We start from the raw sequence: 24,388 nt of genomic DNA, 5'->3' as shown, positions 1-24,388 counted from the left end.
TTAAAATCCAGGACTCTTTTTATTACCGTATATGCCTCTTCGTCTAGAACCCAAAGACCCCGGGGCTGAAGATAGTGCATCAGATGAGTGATTCTGTGAACACCACGGGGAAAGGTTAGAGAGGAGAGTTCCTCAAGCAGTGAGGCTCACATGGATGTGGGGAAGATGGGGATTAGAGGCTGCTGCCATTTGTCCCTGTTTAGTCAGCGAGCAGCTGAGGACTCAGAACATCTGGCTCTGGGGCTTTCACTTTATTAAATTCAAACATATGCTTTTAAAATTTCTGTTCTTTACATTTCTTTTATCATGGAATGTATATTCCCATACATTGGGCAAGTTCCCATCCCTTTGGTTTTGGGAGATACCGGTACAATATATAGATTCCAGTGACTGCACAGATGACAGCTTTTAACGGTTACAGGGAACCTCTCTGTGGCCTTAGAAACTCCTTCCTCCTCAGGTGGACAATACGACCTGCCTCCATGGCTGGGCACACAGCATGCCAGAGCAATGAAGGTAATCTTGACAGGTCTATTAGGAATCAGCGGCCTGAGACTGCATCTCCGAATCGGTGACACCTGTTTTCTCTTCCAGACTCCAGTCATGTCAGACCACACCGCAAACAACATTATTGCTGCTGTGACTTGTCAGCTCATGGACATTATGTGTGCTCTATCCTCCCCAGAAGCAGCTGAGAACACAGAGTGCTTAGTCAGCAGCAGGTCTCACTAAAATACAAGGGAGAAAACTGTCCTATTTAACAGCGTGGTTTCTGAAATCAAATGGCCTGAGTTCTGATCCCATCTCTGCCACTTACTAGTTGAGTGACCTTAACTAAGTTACTTAGTCTTTCTAATACTTCATGTCCTCATCTAAAATGGGGTTAATAAGAGATATACGTTAGGTAATAAACAGAAAACCTCATGCTAATTACATAGTAACTACTATAATTTGGACTTTTTGCTTTGTTTATTCATTTAATACATATGACTGGCTTTGCCGCCACTCAGAAATCATGCAGTTCTCCTGAGTGACATCTTTGGTTCTTGTCTTTACAAAGGTCACCAGGAGTGGGGAGCTTCCAGTATCTGAGTTATTCCGAAACAGTTGACTCCATTACCATATCTATCCTTAGAATGGTTGAGTCCTCCTTTGGGCAAATTTTATTGAATGTGTCAGGAAAGTATTTTCCTAAAACTACATTTTTTTTTTCTTTTTGCAGGAACAACTACAGTTATGTATAATCAATGTGGGGTGGTGTTGCCTCTTTCCCCATTCTGTGGAAAGCCCTGAAATCTGTTTCAGTTCCCCTGTTCGTTCACCTTTATCCTGCATAGCTTTTTAAATTTCTTATTTTTTTCCATTACTCGATTTTATTTTTATTTTATGTTTTGAATAATATACTGGGGGTGCCAAAAAATGTATACATATGATTTGTATTCAACTTTTGTTATCAGTATTTATTGAGTATTACAATTTTAATACAGTTTTTTCCTTTCTTAAAATGTATATACATTTTTTTGACACCCTCTGTATGTAATACTTTATTAACACATTCAATATCATGATATAGTGGCAGGTCTAAAACTACTATAATTTTTTCCTCCGAAGGAATAAGTCTGATTTTATTTTGTTTATTTACATATTTATTTTTTTAGCATTTTATTTTTTAATTAAAATTTATTTGGGTGACAATTGTTAGTAAAATTACACAGGTTTCAAGTGTACTATTCTGTAATACATAATCTATATATCACATTGTATGTTCACCACCCAGAGTCAGTTCTCCTTCCATCACCATATAATTGACCCCCTTTCCCCTCTTTCATTATCTCCCCTTTTCTCTGACGCTTTGGTAACCACTGAACTATTGTCTGTGTCTATGAGTTTTTGTTTCTTTGTTTGTCTTATTCCTTTGTTGTTTCCAGTTTTATATCCCACATGAATGAAGTGTACGGTTCTTGACTTTTTCTGTCTGACCTATTTCGCTTAGCATAATAATCTCAAGATCCATCCATGTTGCCACAAATGGTACTATTATAACTTATTTTACTGTTTTAATTTTTTTTTAATTTCTTTTTTTCTTTTTAAATTTATTGGGGTGACAATTGTTAGTAAAATTAGATAGATTTCAGGTGTACAATTCTGTATTACATCATCTATAAATCCTATTGTGTGTTCATTACCCAGAGTTTTTTTTTAAATTTCAATTACAATTTACAAACAATATTATGTTAGTTTCAAGTATATGACAGTGATTAGACATTTATATAACTTATGAAGTGATCACCTCGATAATTCTAGTACCCATCTGACACCATATAATATTGTTGACTGTATTCTCTATGCTGTACTTCATGTCCCCATGACTGTTTTTGTAACTGGCAATTTGTACTTCTGAATCGGTTCACCTTTTTCACCAAGCACCTCCCATCAATCTGTTCTATGTATGAGTTTTTCTGTTTTGTTTGTTTGTTTGTTTTTTCAGAGTGTACATGTAAGTGAAATTATATGATACTTGTCTTTCTCTGTCGGACTTATTTCATTTAGCATAATACCCTCTGGGTCCATCCATGTTCTCAAAAATGGCAAGATTTTTTTTTTTTTTTTTTTGGCTGAGTAGTATTCCTTGGTGTATATGTATCAGATCTTTTATCCATTCATCTATCAATGGACATGTGGGTTGCATATCCTGGCTATTGTAAATAACACTACAGTGAACATAGAGGTGCATGTATCTTTTAGAATTTGTGTTTTGAATTTCTTCGGATAAATACTCAGAAGTGGAATTGCTGGGTCATTGGATAGTTCTATGGATAGTTCCTTTTTTTTTTTTTTGAAGAAACTTCACACTGTTTTCCACAATGGCTGCACTAATTTACAATCTTTCCAATAGCACACGAGGGTTCCCTTTTCTCCATATCTTCTCCAACACTTGTTGTTTATTGATTTATTGATGATAGCCATTCTGACAGGTGTGAGGTGATAACTCATTGTGAGTTTAATTTGCAATTCCTTTATGTTAAATGATGCTGAGCATTTTTTCATATGTCTGTTGGTCATGTCTCTCGTCTTGGGAGAAATGTCTATTCAGGTCCTCTGACCACTTTTTAATCTGATTGTTTTTCGTTATTAAATTATATGAATTCCTTATATATTTTGTATATTAGCCCCTTATCAGATGCATCATTGGCAAATATGTTCTCCCATTCTGCAGGTTTCCTTTTATTGATGGTTTCCTTCTCTGTGCAAACATTCTTTAGTTTCATGTAATCCTGTTTATTTTTATTTTCTTTACCTTCCCTGAGGAGACATGTTCAAAATATATTACTAGAGTGATGTCAAAGAGTTTACTGCCTATGTTTTCAGCTAGGAGTTTTATGGTTTCAGGTCTTACATTTAAATCTTTAATCCGTTTTGAGTGGGAGGAGGTGAGCACAGAGTTTACTTACTCTGCCATCCTGACCAGAAGTCCTAAAATTCCCCATTATTCCATTTTATTCCTTTACCTTTTCTTTTGACCCATCTTGTCCTTCTTTATATCTTCAATATTCTACTAATTACTTAGGCTTTTCTAAAATGATACTGATTCTACTTCATGAAGTGTTTGTTGACCCTCCTCCCACTGGGAATAATTTTCCCTCTTTTTAAATCCCTATGTAGTTGATTTTTGATCACTCCATCTTCTATTACAACTAATGCTTTTCTTACTCTGTACCAAGGGTAAGTTTCAGGAGCACACAGTATTCTTTTCACCCGTGTCTCCTTCACCTAACATAACCATCAAATTGACTTGAAAACCTGACTCCTGCTCTTACCTGAAGCTAACAGACAACTAAGTATTCATAATCTCCTTGGCTCCTCCCAATTAATGCAAACTTTACCTTAGGGGGTCAATTTTTCTTAGTTTGTTCCCTTGCCATAATATGCAACGATCAAAGCAAACTAAATTCGCTTTTGAGATCAGTCTTTCACAGTGGCATCTAATTTAGCTACATTCCCAATTTCCTTAACCAGTTTTGATTTGTCTAAGTGCAAGTCATGCTGAGTAGATAAGTAAACCATGCAATCATGGACTGATAGACACTAAGACATCATTGCTTCTAAAATATTCCTGTGAGATGGGTCATACAGACTTTTCTGTGGACACTTGCAATGATGATTTGATTCACATATGAGAGAATTCAAGGCCATAATGTGTAGCTCTCACTGGGTGAAAGTCGATAATAGTAAGAAGAGGTTCTCCCTAGATTTCTCTCTGTTATCCTTATTCTGTCCTTATAAAGACATTCAGAATAATCCCCCCTTCCTTTTCTTTTCATATGACAATTCTTTTAATATTAGAAAATATAGATGATGTCTTCCTCTTATGACTTTACCCCTGACTGCATTTGGAAACTGGTGCTCTCTTATTTACAGAAGATAGTCTTGATCCTAAAGAATCTTAAACTGGAAAAAAAAAAAAAAATGACTGAGAGAGAAGAAATGTGAGTAGATAGTTTTGTTTTGCTTTGTTCTGATAGACTAATGTGTGGAAAAAAAAAAAGTATCTCTAAAACAGATAAATAGCAGCAACAACCATGAACAGTTGGTTATAATGTCATTACTTTTCTAACCACAAAGGATGCATAATTATACCAGACATTATTTTTTAACTATCTTTGTTACTCCCTCTGGTAGGATAAAGGCCAATCATTGGGCCACTGCATTTTAATCTCTTTGTTAAATACACAAGTAAAAATAGAGAAGGCTGAAATATACCCTTGGCAATGTTATTAACACTGTCTGCGCCCTAGGAAATCTTCAATGATTTACTCCAAATACATTTTGTCTAGCACGTAGCCTCTTATGGACATTTACAATGTTTTTGTTCATCTTAAGTTAAACAACACACTGTATTTGTACATAGTAGAGCTTCAATACATATTTACTAAACTAGACTAGTCTAGGTGAACATTACAATGGTGAGTCCCATAATATACCTGCTTTTTGCATGTCTAAGGTGGGTCACCCAAAATGGGCAGAGACAGAGGAAGGTGATCTGGATCAAACAAATGATTCTCCAGGGAAGAGGAAACCAATGGAATTTAGAAATGACTTTAACACATGAGTTTCATTTTAGAAATGAATTTAGAAATGACATTTAATACATGAGTTTCAAAGGAGGTAAGCTAGGTTCATGCTCTTCAAGACAGCATGGTGACCATACTGATTTGGATGCCAGTGTTTTTATCTAAAAATTAAGAGAGAGCAGTAGGTGATATCTGAGGTTACTTCTATCCCCAGTTTTCAGTGATTTCTCAAACTCATTGTTATTTATTTATTTATTTATTTATTTAGTCTTTCTCTATCATGCCTGTCCACACTTTGTTTTTGAATCAATCTCTTTTCATGACTCATTTCCAGGAGTATTGTGAACTCTCATCCAATTGCCAACACTCATCCAATTGCCAACCACCCCACACCCTCCATATTCTGCACTCCAGCCATTTCAAACTACTCACGTTTTCATGAATGTATCATTCCCTCTACCTAGATATACTTACCAGAAATGCATCACATAGCTTAAAAGTTTAACCCCCACTGTCTTTGAAGTGAAGCAATATCTTCACCTCCACCCTGTACATAATCCCAGGTATCTTATGGGCTAGATGTTCTTTTCTCCTCATAAACAGCACTTCTTGAGGGTAGCGACTATCATACTGAGTTTGTGTTCTCAGAACCTTAGCAAGGATTTGATAAATATTTGTTGAATGAATCGGATTCACAAATACAGTCACAGCATCACTAAGGCATTACCCTCATCTACAGACTTGTATAAGAGATTGCTATGGGAAGACTTTCTACTAACCCCTCCTGTTTTGCTAAGTGTGTGCCATCTCTGAGAAAGCTATGAAGTATTAGCATAAATAATTAAAACCAAAGCTCACTTACCATGCTAATTTGTGATGCAGCCTTATTTAGTTTATAGTGTTTACTTGCTAGATGATCTGAGAAATTTGAGATTCCATTTTTCTAGCTATCTTGAAAAGTCATTATTGCCTCAATATTTAGGGGCATTCAGTGTATTCTTCATTAGTAAGCTTCCCCGAGCCTATATTTTCTTCTCCATGGGGACTTGGGATATCCATTAATTTTGCCATTAGTTTCTGGATCTAATGTTTGGAATGCATAATGAATGTATTTGCAACTTAGTGGGATGAATATTTTACAATTATGAAAGCAATTAATATTTTGTTCATGTCAGGAGAAAAAAAATCTTTCAAGAATCATGCATTCCTTAACAAGAAATGTAGGCCTTACCTGTAACTAGAAGTGAAGCGTATTATTTCTGAAGAATAATGCAAATGACCCAGTTCATGGAAAATTTAGATACAATAAGCTTTAACTTGAAAAATGTCTTCATCTTCTCTGAGACAAGTTGACATACAGACTGTCCTCATGAAAAAGGAAATATTTACTGTCTCCATAGGTATTTTACAACATTAAAATTCTGTTTGTGGCTTTTGTAAACCTCCCCTGGAAAATTACAAGTGAGATTAAAAGGAATTCTGACAGCCTGGGGAGGAATTGATAGATGACCTGCCATATTTATGACAGCCGACTCTCTGCTAAGGTCAGCCCTCACATACCGAGAGGACAAAAGTGAAACACGAGGTCTAGGGAGAACAAGGAGGCTGAAAGAACAAAGTGTGTCGAAATCAGTGATCTCCAGCCCTGGCCTAAAGGAAAAGACTTTTCTTTTTATGTATCTGTATATATACACACAAATGTTTAGGCACATATATTTTATAGATAGATGGATAGATAGATATAGATAGATAGGTAGATATAATTTATGTATTGTATAATGTATATATGATATATCAAATTGGTGCAAAAGTAATTGTGGTTTTTGCATTTATTTTCAACCTTTTAAACCACAATTACTTTTGCACCAACCTAATAGTATATAGTGTGTGTGTGTATATATCCACGTAAGGGTTAAAAAAAAATGCTGTGATTTTCCATGTCCTCGACTTTCCTAATAGGAGGTTTTTGCTCCTCATGCTCACTGCTCTAGTTCAGTTTGTAAACTTACCTTTCTGAATGAGTTTGTCAGAATGATACTGGTATCAGCGCAAGATAAAGTTTGGTGTGGCGTTACCATGAGTAAACTTATCTAAATCAGGATAGCAGGCCCAAGTGCTGGTCTCAATGCAGCCTAGCAATAAATTGCCCCCTAGGTGCCTGAGCCTGCCAACCACCAGTCATTAGAAGTTCAAGGTTTCCATGGATACCTCATCCTGGGTACAGGTGAAATGATAACTCTTCAGAAGCTCTTTGCACAAACATGATGACTTGGAGTTCAGTGGAGGTTAGCCTAATTAGTTACCAGAGGAAAGCAGGTTTCTATGAATGGCTTCCAAAGCCCACTTTAATTAAAGGACAAAAAGGGATGAATAAGTGAAATTGTGGAAGGCAGTAAAGTAAAATTTTAACTCACATCTGATTTTATTGCTCCTCTAATACTATTGACTGATTCCCTGTTGCCGAAAACACGGAATACGTATGACCTAGACAAAGCTAATGAGACCCTTTCCTAGGAATTTTGCTGGCACTATTCGGAAACAGTATGTTTCTTCATAGAAGTAGCTAAGTTTGTGAAGTATAAGTGCCTATCTAAAGATAAAATCAATAGAAATATCAGAAAAACAAAGACAGAGAGATTATGATGATATTGTTAGTGACTCTGAATCTAGTTATGCCTAAAGCCAAATGAATTAGTTTTCCCAGTTATATGAGCTAACATATTATTTTTTCTGGTTTTTGTTTTATTGTTGAAACTAGAATATGTAGAGTTCTGTAAGAATGGAATGGGTCCCGACTAATATGGTTGTCAAGGTTTTATTTCAGCAAACATACAGTGATGTAAAGCATTACACCTTTATGAGGTTAACAATAACTGCAGGAATTGCTTTGGAAAGAACCCACAGATGCAAGCAAAGATAAATTTTAAATGGCCTAGTTCAATAGGTGCCTGATTCCTGGTGTTAGATATTCATATTTTGCGTCAAATTTGAAGGACTAGATAGGTATTATTTGCCTTGAAAAATACTTAAAAGTCGGCTAAAAACAAACAAACAAAAATTGGGCACACCAGAAATTGGTAAGCAGGACACTATTTCTTCTCCTATCCATCTCATGTAACATAGGAGGCCACTCTATCTGTGATTGCTTATAAAACGTGATTGTATTTATAAGAATGGTATCCCATTTTCTAGATGGAGATTGGATGTTTTCTGAACTATGGAATATACTGTCATGCTCAGATCCACTGGACTAGGGAAAGGGTGGGGTGACATTAGTGCATTGGGAGAATACCAATATTGATTTCCAAAGCAGTCAAGATCCAATATAGATACAAGGCAGTCATGGCTGAAATCTATAGGCTTTCCTGTGTTCTATACCAGGTTTGGAAAGAAATTGCAGTTATTAGTTGGTCACTCAGAGACTGTCCAGAAATTCAAGGATTGGTGTTTGGGAGATACGCAGAGATCAGTGGATGGGAAAAGGACAGAAGTGTAACTTGTATCTCCACTGGTAGAATTCTTTTAGACTATTTGGGCATTGAAAGACAAGCTAATCTAGCACAGATAGCTCAGGCCATTGTTGATGTAAAGACTGGCCTACAGGGTGGTCACTAGTATCCATAGCCAGCAGAGAAATCACAGTGATCTAGAAGCAGAGCTTTCTATTCAGAGAGAAGCAGATACCAATCCCTTCTTCATTTCTCCCTCCCTTACTACCGAGACATATTCATTTTTAGTAGTTTGATGGAACTATAGAAAATTGATGGAACAGGGAGGGAGGGAGGGGGCTGAACAAGGTGAATAATTAGCATCCCCTTCCTTTGGCATGACTCTCATTCTAGATCTGTGAAACCTCAGCCTAAGCTCTTGAAGATAGAACTCAGAATCAGATTGTGACAGACAATAACACCTAGACTTGGTTAAATATTTACCTGAAATGGAATAGCCTTAAGCAGGAACTAAGTTAAAAACCAAAGGACCAGATAGATATTTTTTTGGACGGATGGATATATTGTTAACTGGCAATTTTAAATTTCATCCTTTCCCGTGCCAGTCGCAATGGGTGGAGACTTTAAAGAGCAAAATAGATTTCACTTACATCTCTGAGTTAAGACTGCTCTATACAGTATTCTCATCCAAGCACAGATGTTAAAAGAAAAAAGGAAGGAAGGTAGGAAGGAAGGGGGGAAAGGAAAGACTCAACTTACTGCCATCAGTTTATTTTATAAAAGTTCATTTTCAAAGCAAAACATCAAATGAAGAGGAAGAACTAATATGAAAACAAAAGATGGCATTTCATATGGGATAAAGGTGAAGAAACACCTACATAGTCCTTTTTCTCTATTTCATAGCAGAATGGTACAAATTTTATCATGGATTGGCATTTGGACACCAACCATAGACTTCAATAGTCACCTTCATCTGTTTACTTTTACAAAACTATGTCCTACAATGCCCTGGCCTTTTGGCTAAACCCACGCCAAATAGTAGATTTTAAATAACACAGATTTTCTTGAATGTGCTTTACTAGTCTTCCAATCATTATTCCTGTGCCTGCTCTTATCTTAGCTGGAATTGTCTTTCCTTTCTTATAGTCCTGAACAACCAATAATCACATATAAAGAAAGAAAAGAAATGTCAGTTTCATTGTAATGCCATTCTTGAGCCCTCCAAGATGAGTTTAAAAGCCCTCTCTTACGTACTTTGCGCATCCTTTTGTGATGGTATTTATCACATTTCTTTCCATATTTGTTTTCATTTTGATTAATTTAACTTGAAATTAAGTTCCTTGAAGGAAAGGAAGCAGCTTAGTGTAATGATCAGAAGCACGAATTCTTATGCTTAACATTGCATCATGAAGTCTTGTAAACATGAATTCAAAGTATTACTCAAATCCTGGCTCACTTACTTACTAGTAATGTGGCATGAGACAAACTATTTTACCTCTCTGAGCCTCAGTTTATGTGTAATTCATTTATTTTTTCCCCCAGAATTCTGTATAGTGCTTACCATGTAGTGTGTGTGTGTATGTGTGTGTACATTATATGTATATATGTATATATATATACACATATAATGTTTGAATGTATATATATATATATATATATATATATATATATATATAGTTTGATTATTAAAATTATGAGGAATTAACCTGAACAAGTACACTGAAGGTGTTATGATCACCTTCTCCTTGAATAAGGGGAAAAAGTCATTAAACAGTTTTCAAATGTTTCCATTTCTTTTTCAAATAGAATTGTTGTATCTGTTGGAATATAGCCTTAATGAATAGAGTTGGATACTTACTGACTGGTATGTACCAAATATGCAATTCTGGGTATAGTCCCTCCCTCAAATATGAGCTGTATTGTAGTGAAAAGAATTGCATTGACCTTTAAAGAGAGGCAGAAATTAGAAATATTGACATATTTCCCATTGTAACCTTTTTTCTGATTGTCAGTCCACGTATGACTTGTTGGCATGGCAATTTATCCTAGGTCCAAGGAAATATAAAATAGCTAAAATAGGGTCACTGGATGGTAAGGACAGAAAACACTCCATGGAGTTTAGTCAAATAATTAGTAACTAAAGGGAACTTGGAAATTATCCAATTACAGAACTTGAGATCTCCAGAAATTAAGCGACTCATTCTAGGTCACACAGCAAATTAATGATAAGGCTGACATGAGTCCCCAAGTCTTCTGACACCATGTTCAGCACTTTATGACACTAACATGACATAGTGTTTCCTCTTGCTTCAGAATTACTCCTTGTCAGTTTCTTTGGATGCAGAGAATACTTGGCACAAGCTTCCTCACTGTGCTCAATGGCAGAGTCTTTTGTTTTCAAAATAAGCATCTTCCTCCTGAATATACTTCCTTCCTCCCTATACATAGACCTCTTAACCATATAAAGAACTCACTCAGCAGCATCCTCAACTCTCCAACCTTTTATTCTTTAATATGTAAATCCTACAAACTTCTAGACCTTCTAAGTATTTGAATCCTGCCAGATAAAATTGTTCAAATCTCCAGGGTGATTCTTTGACAAATCTCAGCTGAATCCTCTATCCTTTACAGCCATTCTTTTTGCTTTTTATGTGGCCCTCACCCCTCACATTTCCTGTAACTGCTTGACATCTTTACACATCCCTCTGGCCCCATAGCCAGCTCCTTCCATCATCCAACACAGCAGATGACCTGCTTCTCTACATCACAAAGAAAAGAGAGGCTGTTGAGGCAAAAACTCTACTATCTATCATCAAACTTCTCTGAGTTTGTACTTTATTATTTCCTTTTTAGATCTATTTATAAGAATGAAAAATACCCCATCTTTCAAGGCCTATTCTTCCACTTGATCTATGGATTTTACTATGTTTCGTATCTTCCCGAAATGATTTCTTTTCCCATTCCCTCTTACCCTCATTTTATTCTTCTTTACTGGCTTCTTTCCTTCACCAAATAAGTGTGGTGTATCTTCTATTTTTGAATTATTTTTTTCTGGATGATCTTTTATTCCCTCTGGTCACCATATAGTTTCCTTCCTTTTTCCAATTTGATTTGTTCAAAGAATATTCCACATTCATATACCACTTATAATTCAACTTGCTAAAATTAGTCATCTGCCTCACCTCTTCACTCAAACTGCTCTGACAAAAGTGACCAATCACTCACAAATAAATGAAAAGGCATCTCATGCACATGGATTGGTAAACTTAATATTATTAAGATGTTAATAATTGCCAAAGCAATCTATAGATTCAATAGAATCTCTGTCAATACCAGTGGTGTATTTTGGAGAAATGGAAAAAAGTCCATCCTAACATTCATATGTAATCTCAACAGAAGTCTAACAGCCAAAACAAATCTTGAGAAAAAAGAAAAAGTTTGGAGATCTCACAATCCTGGATTTCAAAACTTATTACAAAGACACAATAATCAAAACAGGGTGATATTGGCATAAAAACAGACATATAGACCAATGTAATAGAATAGAGAGCCCAGAAATAAACCTTCACACATATATGGTTAAATGACTTTTGACAAGGGTGCCAAGACCATTCAATGGAAGACAGTGTTTTAAACAAGTGGTGTTCAGGAAATGGGATATAAGCAAAAGAATGAAATTGGACCCTTATCATATAAATACACAAAATTAATTCAAATGGAAACAAGACCTACATGAAAGAATGAAAACTATAAAATTCTTAGAAGAAAACAAGAGGAAAAACTTCATGACATTGGATTTGACAATGATTTCTGATATCACATCAAAAGCACAGGTAACAGGAAAAATAGCTATACTGCACTATATCAAAATTTAAAGTTTCTCTCCATCAAAAGGCATAATCAACAGACTGAAAGGCAACCCACAGAATGGAAAAAAAAATTTGTAAATCACGTATCTAATAAGGGGTTAATATCTAGAATATGTAAAGATGACCTACAATTCGATAAAAACAAATCTGATTAAAAATGACAAAGGACTTGAATAGACATGCTCAATAAGCACATGAAAATATACTCAACATATTAATCATTAAGGAAATGTAAATAAAAACTACAGTGAGATACCACATCACACCCATTAGAATGGCTACTATCAAAAAAAAAAAAAAAAAGAACATGTGTTGGTGAAGATGTGGGGAAGTTGGAACCCTTGTGCACTGTTAGTAAGAATGTTAAAGTGGTGTAGCCACTATGAAAAACAATACAACAGTTCCTCAGAAAGAGAAAATAAAATTACCATATGAACTAGCAACCCCATGTCTGTGCATACATGCAAAGTTGAAAGCAGGGTCTTGAAGAGATATTTGTACATGCATGTTCATAGCTGCATTATTCACAATAATGTAAAGTTGGAAGCAACCCAAGTATCCACTGATGGATGAATGGATAAGCAAAACATGATATATGCATGCAATGGAACACCGTACAACCTTAAAAAGAAAGGATTCTGACACATGCTACAGCATGGATGAACCCTGAGTTCATTATGCTGTATGAAATAAGCCAGTCACAAAAGGACAAATATGGTATGATTCCACTTACATGAGTCAAATTCACAGAGACAGAAAGCAGAATGATAGTTTCCCGGGGAAGGGTAAAGGGAGAAATGGGAAGTTGTTGTTTAAGGGGTATAGAGTTTTAGGATTGCAGGATAAAGAAACTTTTGAAAATGGTTGAACAATAATGTGAATGTATTTAACACTGCTAAGTATACATCTAAAAATAGTTAAGATGGTAAATTTTATGTTTGGGTATTTTTTACCACAAGTCTTAAAAATGTAAAAAAACCCCAAAAACGTATCCTACTTATTTTACAGAAAATAATAAAGCTTTTATTGCTTATTATTATTCCTCAAAAAAGTTATAAGAATACGTTATTAGTATCTCTCAACCCAGGATTATTTTGCAGTCGTACCTTTATTTATTTATGTTGTTTTCTAATATACATTGGACTTTGTGAAATGTGATTCTCTATCTCTCCTGCTGCTTCTTGCTCTTCTACTCAGATACTAAGGATACGTATTGCCCAGAGATTTGGACTCAGACTCTTACTACTAGTAGTACTATCATTAGACTTGAGTGACAAGGGCCTTTGCCCAGGTGGTTTCTACATTTAAGAGGACATTTTCCTGACACTCATCCTGTGATACTCATCCACACAGGATGAGGAGGTCATGGTTATATACTAACCTGGATTCCATAACTTTGTAGAGCTTGATATCTGGGACCTCAGAAGTACCTGTCCTAATAGTCTTGAATCAATTTTCTGGTCCTCATCTCTACATCCAACCTTCAATGACATCTTCTCTTTACCAGTAAGCATACAACAAGTATGGGGATGTAGACAAGTGGTAGCTTAGTGTCGGTGTGTGTATAGAGCTTGGATATGTGGGTAGAAGAGCCCTTGAGATAAAGGACAAAGCCAAGGTGAAAAGAAAGGAGGTAGGTTGGCCTTGGGAACTCCAGGGGCATTTATTTCTACTCTTGACCTGGCCAGGTTATGATTATTGGAAGCAGGCCTGCCTATGCACATCCCACAGACACGTTTATTCATTCCCATAGTTTAAAACTCCACCTGCATGCAATAGATTTCCACATCTGTTGCCTTTAGCCATATTCTCTCCGCCCAAATCCAGACCTGAATTTCTCATTGTCCCCTGAATAGATCTACCTGGATTTCCTCTATTCTCAAATTTAATATGTCTAAAAATAAATTCAGTGAAAGACTTTCCCACAAATGCATGTTGTTTCCCATTCCTTTGTCCTCTTTTGCCTTATAAATAGCAAACCATTTTCCTAGTGATGCGTTGTAGATCCCTGTTTCTTCTCCATCCCCAATGAGCAAATCAGTTCTTAACAGTGTCCTATTCCATCCCAGCTATCCTAAACGCTAGGCTCAAGAGCGAGCATGATACCTCTAACAACAGGAGATAATCATGGATTTTAGAAGCCAGCTGAGTGTTTGAATGTTTATCCTTCTGCATAGGCTATTAGATTAGTATAAAAAGGTATTTGTAGCCAAAAAAAAAAAAAAAAAAAAAAAATCAGGATCATTCAGCAAAAACTGACTGAAAGTGAAAGTGAGCAAATGTTTCATTCAGAGAAGTCCATCAGAACTAAGGAGGTTCAGGAAATGCTACCTTAGAATATGGCACCTTGGCATTTTGACTATTTTGAGCTCAAGGACTTTGAGGAAATAGCGAAAGCAAGAAGATTAATCTGACATTTTCCCACCTCTCTCCTCTGAATAGGTCATAAAACCCTCAGGTGAGAAGTGCCCTCACTATACCTGCCAGATAGGAGCATTCCTATCTTCAAAAACAAAGAGACACTGAGAAGAATCCAAACAAACGGGGCTTGCTAAGTCTCCCCCAGTTTAGCACATTCACCTCACATTCAACCTATGTTTTTCCTCCAGAATTGTCCATTCTTCATCAAACCTAGCATAAAAAATACTCATGTGTAACCATTTCTTTGGGTCTTCATTTTCTTATAAAAGCTTCCATGTCATATAAACTTATATTAAATACATTTGTATTCTTTCTTTCTGTAAATCTGTCTTTGTCAGTTTAATTTTTAGGCCCAGCCAGGGACCCTAAGAAAGTTGAGGGAATCTTTTCCTTCCCTTGCAGAACTTAACACTAAAATTGCTTGTATTAATCCATAAGCACCGGCTTTCAACAAAAGAGGAGTGAGGGAGGGAAGGGCTGGTTTGAAGGATGCTTGTCACTACTTTTGGGAGTTCCTTATACATGCTGCTGCCACATACCAGGACTAACACCTGCCCTATGTATCTGCATCTATGGTTTGGAGAACCATATATCTGGGTGAATAGTCAAGAGAGGAAAGCAGATATATGTATATTTAAAATGCTCCCGTGGTTTGACATGACTTAGCTTCTGATAAGAATCACATCCATAAGCAGTACAAACTATAAACACTATTTATAGTGTTTTTTAATATACTATAAACATCTGCTCATCCAAAAAAAAGTAAAATTATTTTTAACCCCCTTTCATACAAGGCAAAGACTAAATATTGGTGTTTTCTTCATAAATATTTATGTGCATGTAAATAAGTAAAAGTCTTTAAAACTCCTAATATTTATGAACTTATCATAAAGTTTGAGCAGAACCAACATCTCTGACTCACTGAGACAAACAGATAGAAAGAAAATTAGTTCAAACCAAAAATAATGGAAAGGAGCTCTTTGTATATGCTTGGAATAAATAATAGAAGCACAGCAGTAGCACTGGGAAATGATTTCAAGTAATAATGTCAGGACTATAAACTGATGGCTGGAAAAATAGTTTCTTTTCTAGATCTTAGGCATGGCAAGCTAAAGTATTAACAATGGTGGATTTCAATAGTTAGGCCATTTAGAGATAAACAGACTGAAATATGTCCTCCTAAAGGAAAACAAATTTGTTAAGTACTCATTATTTTTCGTGCTAAGTCTGTGCTATATGTTGGCTCAACACAATCAGATATAGTCCCTGCCCTCAATAAATCTATCTATATTCACTATGCAAAACACATAGTAATTATTCAATTTAATAAAATTAATAAATGCGATGAAAGAATTTCATAAAGCTTTAATGAGTACAAAAATTTGATAAGGCAGAGAAAGGAGCCTGAAGAAGTAATAACTGAGCAAAAAGGTGACAGAAGAGTTGGCATTAACTAGATTTACCATGTCTATCTCTACAACACAAAAGCTAGATGATTACTCTATTTTATTCTTTAAAATAATTATTTTAAAAGACTCACCGGAAAATATCTCCGGTCTTTCATTTTATTTAGTTTTTCTACAAGTTCTAAAGGCTACACAAAAGAGTTTGTAGAAATTGTTGGACCTGGCATGAATGGGAAAGTAATGGAATTGACAATTTTACCAATGCTGTAAAAAGCAATTAATCAGTGTCACTAGGAGCCAGTAGGTTAGCGCTTCCTTTCAACAGAGTTAAAAAGATATTCCCGAGCCCATAGAACTTATGAGAAAGAAAGCAATTCAGACCATTTACAAAATGTTTTCTCTCCTTTAAGTTTTAATCCGAGACCCAATGTTATTTTAACATCTACACATGTCAATGGTAGACTCAATGGTGTTTCTTTTACTTTATTATTTTATTTTATTTTTCCCCTTTTAAATGTATGGATAACTTAGCAGGATCATTTTATCAGACAGTATCTAATAATATGATTCTAGGGGTTAAAAAAAAAGGTTGTTTTCCCTTTTTCCTTGAAGAGAAGCATGTTTTTTTGCTGCCCCACAAATTGATAGTATCAGTCCACTTTCTGTGAAAGCCTTGGCCTGAGCTAAAAATAACTAAATAAAAATAAATAAATAAATAAGATAAAACACAAAACACCACAATTATCTTTTCCCTAGACTGTATGTATGTGTTATGGAGACATCTGGTCAGTTAGTTAGCCAGACATTTTCAGTACATCATATCAATTGTTCAGATAATTAGAATTTTTTTTTACCAAACCAAATGAATAGTTTGACACCATGTAGATACAGCCCTATTCTATTTGTTTATTCATTTTTAATATCAATATAAGTATGAAATAAAAGGAAAACCAGATTCTTAACTAGGTGTCTTAGCTTTGTTTTCGTACAAGCAAAACTTTTTTTTGAATGAGAGGCTTAGATTCTGAAATTTCATGTTTCTTAATATGTAGTGACAGAAGCACAAGTAGCACCATGACCATATGTATATTTTTCTACCAAGTTTATATGCAGAAGTCTGATAGCAGAGATTGAGACTTCAAATTGCATTATGTTTTTGAGGACATAGCATGTTCTCATTTATATTTTTCTCATTGTGTAAGTAGCAAGGGAAGTGAACAACAACTCTTTGTTATGTTGAAATAACACAGACTCCAAATCTCAGCCCCACAAATGACAAAAGTGTGTTACATACACTAAGTGCCTGAGGACTCTGCTTATTTTCGCCATTCAAGGACCCAGCCTATTGGAACGGTCGCCATCTCTAATAAGGTCAATCACCAGGCTAGAGAGAGAAAAGAGCTATAGAGGGCCTCACAGTAGCAATTAAATGCTTTGAACTAGAAGTGACACTCATTGTCCCACTTAAAATGTACTGGCCAGAACCGGTCACATGGTTCCATATAAACAAAGAAACTATGAAGAGTTAATCTTCTATATGTCTAGAAGGCAAAGAGCCAGTTATATTTTATGTACAGTATTAATGACTGCCAAGCCCCTTAGGAGTGAACATTGACTTCAAGACCAAAACAGAAAACAGATAGATTTCTGATAGCAATCAATGAATTTCCTCTTTGCTCAATTTCCCAAAGCTAGTTCTTAGGGCAGAAGAAACCTAATACACACACACACACACACACACACACACACACACTTTCATACCTTCTTTTGTTCTTCCCAGGACTATTCAGTAGAGAAATAAATAAGTATAACACTTAAGACAATAAATTGATGTAATGAGAACATCAGAGATGCTTTAAAAGCTCAAAGGTGTGTTCAGCTTACTTTGGTAATAAAAATAGATGGCTGCCAATGCTCTGGCTTTTGGGTCTAATGTAAAGCAGAGTAGGAAAAGACCAGAATTCGAGAGGAAGGACTCTATTAAGAAGAATGGCTTCTGAAGAAGGGTATTTCCAGATCTTTGGAAAATGTAAATATTATAAACAGCTGGAAAAGAGAAAATCAAAAGGCGAAAAAGGAGCTGCAAATAAGGATAGACCATTTTTATTAGAGTGTTTCGTTATTTCACTCATTTGGCAGCTACTTACTGGTCCTCTAATATGTGCTGACCCTATAGTTGGTTGTGACACAGGATATACAAAATAAACCCAGTCTTTGTCTTCATGGTACTTACCAGCTCATGGAGGAAACATGAACATCATCATGATAATCCTTAACCTTCATTGAGTACTTACTACAAACTCATTCCTTGTGTTCACAAAGTTAGAGAGGAAGGACTCTATTAAGAAGAATGGTTTCTGAAGAAGGGTATTTCAAGAAAAGTAGAAAATGCCATTTTTATCAAATACCTTGCTGAATTCTCAGAGCTACCAAGTTTATGAGATAGTACTATTATCATGACCATTTACAGATAAGGGCATTGAGGCACAGGGAAGATTAGTAATTTGCTAAAAGTTACAAAGTAGAGTCTAGATTCAAATCTAAGGACTCTGACCGGCTCCTTACATCTCACAGGCTCATTGTTGAATTACAAAAAATAGCACAAATTAGCCCTAAGTAGGAGTCTAAGTGTGATGAGAAGCCGTGTGGAGGGAGTTAAGAAGAGAAGTGACATTATCAGAGTTACATTTTCAGAAAGATCAGTGTGTATACTAATAGATCTTAGGGAATCTAAGTAAACGAAGAAGGAAAGAAGAAGGAATTTCTTAAACTATTTTGAAAAAATAAAGCAGGGTTGTAGTAAAAGAGGTGATGGAAAATGGTCAGATTCAGGGCATACTTTGAAGGTATTGCCAACAGGTTGCATGTTTGTGTAAGAAAAAAAGAGAAAAAAGATTGCTCTTAATTTTGTGGCCTGGTTAATTGAATGAATAATATACTATTTACTGAGACAGAGAAAAATATTGGACGGAGAGAAAACATTGGATGGAGAAGTTTGGGGGGTAGAAAAATTTTAAATTGCATTCAAAAATCTTTAACTTTAAGATGATTTATTAAGCAGAAGAGATGTTAGTCTGGCAGTTGGAAACACATGTCTGAATTTCAAAGAAAAGGAAATGAGACTGCAGACATAAATTTAGGATGCAACTGCATATAAATGGTATTTAAGTCATGGTCATGGCTGTTTGTATATAAATTAATACCTGGGACTTCTAATATTTGCAGATAAGGAAAAGGAAGATAAACCAACAGAGGAGACTTAGAAGCAATGACCAACAAAAATAAAATAGGAAAACAACATGGAGAAAGTTATGCTCCTAGAAACCACCAAGTGAGGAATGCTTTAAGTTTCAAGAGGAAAAAAGTGATCAGTGGCAAATGTTGTTGATAATCAAGTAAGATAGACTGTGCACTAAGCATTCAATTTGATATTATGGAAATCATTGGCAATATTCATCTTGTTATTTGATTAGAGATCACACATCACTTTTGGTTTGTTGGAGATTTTAGAAACATAGCCTTATTCCACAGTCTTAGTCTGTCTGTGGAATGCAGTATTAACAAAAATTGAACGTTCACAGTTTACCCCATTAAAGAGTCTGGCTACTTTCTCCTAAAATCATATCCTTGCCAGCAGTAGTGCCTGGTTATTATGTGAACATTAGAAGGTTAAGTTCATCACATATATAAAAAGCTAGAATATGTACCCTGTTTCCCTGAAAATAAGACCTAGCCGGACAAGCAGCTCTAATGCGTCTTTTGGAGCAAAAATTAATATGACCTAGTATTTATATTATATTATATTATATTATATTATATTATATTATATTATATTATATTTATTATATTATGTTGTAAAGACCCAGTCTATTATTATAGTAAAATAAGACCAGGTCTTATATTAATTTTGGCTCCAAAAGACACATTAGAGCTGATTGTCTAGCTAGGTCTTATTTTCGGGGAAACATGGTAAATAATAGCAAATTCTGGTCTAGTATCTAGGTATTGCAATATAATTAGGAAGCATAAACTATATAAATTCTAACAAAATAAAATGATCATAGGTGTGCAAAATATATTTCGTAAAGTGTTTGCCAATACATAAGAACAGTGGCACCACTCTAAAGGTAACTTTATGTACTACTTATATTATTGTTCCTCACTTGCAAATTGTTTTTTAAGAAAACTTTTTATTTATTTATTTATTTATTTATTTATTTATTTATTTATTTATTTGGTCTGTCCTATAGCTACTATCAGGAACTCTGCTACTCAAAGCCCTCACGCTGTCTGTGGCTGGCTGCTGTACTTTTAGAGCCAAGGCACAGAGAGGGACTGATGCATGCACACGTGTACTCTAAAATCATATCATTAAGCCCCGTGGTTAACTAGGTCTGGACTGCTCCCTTTAGCAGTCAGAACAGGAATTATGTGCTCATTTCCTCCCTTATAGTGTCACTAAAAGAAAAAAAAAATCTTTACAGAAAATATGGCAGCTCCAGATGGCGACTTTCCATCAGTTAAGAGAACAGATCATTTTAGTTAACCCATGGAGATCTGACTATCAGTCATTTCTCCTCTGTTTTTGATCTATTAACTTTGTAAAAGATCCTAATGTGTGATCACTAATGATTACTTATGTATGAATATCTACTAGACTTTTTATAAGGACCTTATCTAAAATATACTGGTGCTGATTAAAACTGACTCTTTTAAGAAAACAAAGACATTTTCCTTTAAATGTCTTTGAACACTTTAAATATAATATTTGGAATTTAAAATGACAACATACACACATGGAGTTACCTCACATTTTTAGGAGCAATTCAATTAACTGCTTCCCTCCGCAGCACTATACCAGTGAATTCCTAGTCACCATTGTCATTTCTATTTATTCCCCACCTCATGCCTGCATCCCTTCTCTTCAGTCCTAGATGCTAAAGATTTGGAAAGTCTAAATCTGAATAGCCAATTATTATTATTTTTTTAATTTCATGCATTCTCCTTAGCTATTTTGTGAGCATTTTCATGCTTTTGAGCACTTCCAGGAAAAGAAAAAAAAGGCAAAGACAGCACACAAAAAAGAGGTAATACATTTGACTACTTGTCAGTCACAGCACTGAAAAGAAAAAAAAAAAAGTCCTCCCGACAAGAGATGGGTTATGATTCATTAAACTCATTGACTAGAAGCTCCTTTTGGCTTCTCTGTGAAACCCCCTCGCCCACAAAAAAATATATATTAGCACAACCAATACACATTATAAAAATAAGAAGTTTGACTAATATCTTTTTGGATCCTAAAGAATGAATTAAGGAATGAATTAATAAAGCATTCGAGTATTGATTTCCTTTGGAGAATTTGCAATTGTAAATTCATTCTCTAACTCGTTGAGATGTAAATCTTCTACAACCCAGGAACATCTACATTTGAAATGTAATCAGTAAGATAGGACCCCTGTCTCCCAATTTGTGTGGAAGGATAGGAGCCTAACTTCAATAAGTGACAATTAGCAAACGCAGAGAACCAGCCACACAGAACCAATTCCCTCCAGCAGATTTTCCCCCATTACTTCACCTCTGTTTAAAAATCCCCCACTTTCTGTTTCATCAGAATTGAGTTTAATCTCCCTCCCTTACAGCGTACAGTAGTGTTGGTCCCCAATGTGAAAGTCTTGGATTGTCTTTTTTTCCATTTTTAACGATGCCTGGTGCAAATTTTCTTTTAGGATCATAGCAGGGCCTGTGGGAGATGTGGTAAAAATATAAATACTGTTCTTATCCTACAGCGCTTATAATCTGTTTAGTAAATAGAAATAAAAATGAACAGAAGAATTAGTGGAAAAGTAAGGGTAGGAAAGGTTCTATGAAAGGAGAAGTCAATCTGATTTGGAAATAGTCTCTAAATAAGATCATTAGCTAATACCTACGTAGTAATGGGCAAAGAACACCTCTGACTATTCTGTAACCTGAAGCAGGCACCTTGGATTCCTCATTGCAAAATGGAGAGAATAATTTAGCTATGTTATAAGACTTAAAAATATCAAAAAAATCTTAAGCACTTATGATGTGGCAGGTATAACTTTCTAAATGCTTTATATGTATTAAATCATTCAATTCTCACAACTTCAGGTAGGATTGTTTTCATCCCTATTTTACATATGAGGACACTGAGGTACAGAGATAGAAAATATCTTGATCGAGGTTATCACCTCATAAATGGCTGGCCTACAGTGAAATTCCAAGTACCATACTTTACTGCTTTCTTCACTAAAGTAAAATCTGTGAGAGTGCTTTCAAACTGGGAAAAAAAAACAAAACAAAAAAAAACACAAAATCAAATACATGGAAAATAAGATAAATATCAAAAGAAATGAATGTCCAATCTGGAAAATCAAGAAAAACAAACTTGACTTCTGAAATTCCTCTGATTTTATACATTTTGGTATGTGGAAAGTAACACACGTTAACTCTATAAATCGTACTTCCCTGATTTTTTCCAGTTTCTACATTCTAAAAAAACGTGAATCTGTCTCTCTCTTTCCTACTAATTTGAAAACTCTTCTTAAATGTCTATATTCTTAGATTGGAAACATCATCTCTCAGTGAATGATTTTCTTCATAATACTGAGAAAGACAGATGGGAATCTGTGCCTTCTCTCCAGTGAAAGCAAAGGGGAGACAGCCTTGGAGCTGGGGACCCTTCCTTTTATTGACTCTGCCTGACTATCTGCTCACAGTAGCCTCTTGGTTCTCTCCCTGAGAGCTCAGTGCAGCTATTCCAAAGGTCAGGCCTGTGCTCCACACATCAGTCACCTTATTCCTTGTGGTTGTCACATATCAACGATGGGCGGATTGAACTGGGTTATTGATAAATAATGATAGCTGAGTGTGAAAATATACTAGTGAATATAAGCTAGTTCAGATTTGCGGGAATTTTTATTTTCTTGACTTCCCTCTCTTGTTCTTTGCTTTTCAGTTATTTGCATACTGTTAACACATATCAAGCAAGGACAAAGAGAGCTATGCAAAACTTACATGAAATCATTCAGGTAGAGATGTAAGGAAAAGTTTGACAAAGAGGAGCTAGAAATGACTAGACTTCTGCCTTTTGATTTTTGCTCCTGGGGCAATGGGTGATTTCCCTCTCTTATTGGATTCTTCTGTTCTTGGCTCTTTTTCCTAATATGCAAGTTTTTCTTTGGTAATTATGAATAAAATAAATATTTATAATAAAACCTTGCATATATATTAAATGTTAGCTTCAAGTTCACAAAAGTACTAACTGCAGTATCTTTCAAAACTTAAACAAAATAGACAGTTTCTTTGCATATTCAATATTGCTTTTATCTGAATGCAAAGGATTGAATTATCCTCTGGAGTCTGAAAGACAGACATTTAACCATTATTTCAACAGACATTAAATTGGGCTGCTCAAAAATTGTCTTTTGCTCCCATAATTATTAACATTAACAATTAGGAATTATTGCTCATGTGTTGTTGAGTACAAATATTTTATTGAGCACCTAATATGCTCCTAGTCCTAAGCATTATGTGATATGTTACTTGGCTCCAGATAACTGAATTGTTAACTGGACAACAAGCAGCAAGATAATGTTATTTTTAATGTTATAATTTATCACATATAATTTCTTATTTATTCCTATATATGGCTGCCTGGCTGACAAGATGATAAATAGATAATAGATACATACATGTAATATCGGACAGTAGTACTATATATGTGTAAGTTAATTCAGATAAAGCGTAGCATACAAAGCACTATACAGACTATAAAATAAATGTTCTAAGGATATCCTAAGATTTCTGGAGGTCAATGTACACAGGGTAAGTCACAGGAACTGAAAAGTGGGTAAGTTCTAGCAATTTTGGTTTTAAACCCAAGTACAATGTGGCCACCAAGAGAATCTAAATACTCCAGTGACGAGACAGAGAGCCCTAAATATAGGACATGGGGGAGGTGAAATCTTCTAGCTCCTGGAGAAAAAGTAAGTATCAGAGATAGACTTTGAAAAAGCAAGATCATTTCTATAGAGGCTGGAAAGGGAATGAACATAAGGATCTAATAACAAATAAAGGTGAGAGACAGAAGGCAATCATTGGTGGGCACAGCACATGTGATCAGTCATAAACAGCCAAGTTATTCCAGGAAC

At 35.3% G+C, this 24,388-nt stretch overlaps 1 protein-coding gene across 3 annotated transcripts in view; it reads right to left on the bottom strand.

Annotated features, from left to right (window-relative positions):
- The window catches only part of RIT2 (Ras like without CAAX 2), a 303,120-nt gene that overhangs the window by 12,922 nt on the left and 265,810 nt on the right, over positions 1-24,388 (bottom strand). Inside the window, exon 5 of one of the 3 annotated variants that reach the window (XM_074340046.1) lies at positions 3,911-4,449. The exons of the other annotated variants lie outside the window; for them this stretch is intronic. Coding sequence (XP_074196147.1) covers positions 4,435-4,449 — 15 coding nt within the window. The 3' untranslated portion in view covers positions 3,911-4,434. Of the gene's footprint in view, positions 1-3,910; positions 4,450-24,388 lie in introns of those variants that run through there. 3 annotated transcript variants of the gene reach the window in all.

Source organism: Rhinolophus sinicus, linkage group LG09, assembly GCF_036562045.2.
Source record: "Rhinolophus sinicus isolate RSC01 linkage group LG09, ASM3656204v1, whole genome shotgun sequence".
Lineage (NCBI taxonomy): Eukaryota > Metazoa > Chordata > Mammalia > Chiroptera > Rhinolophidae > Rhinolophus > Rhinolophus sinicus.
This window is presented reverse-complemented; position numbering and strand designations above follow the sequence as displayed.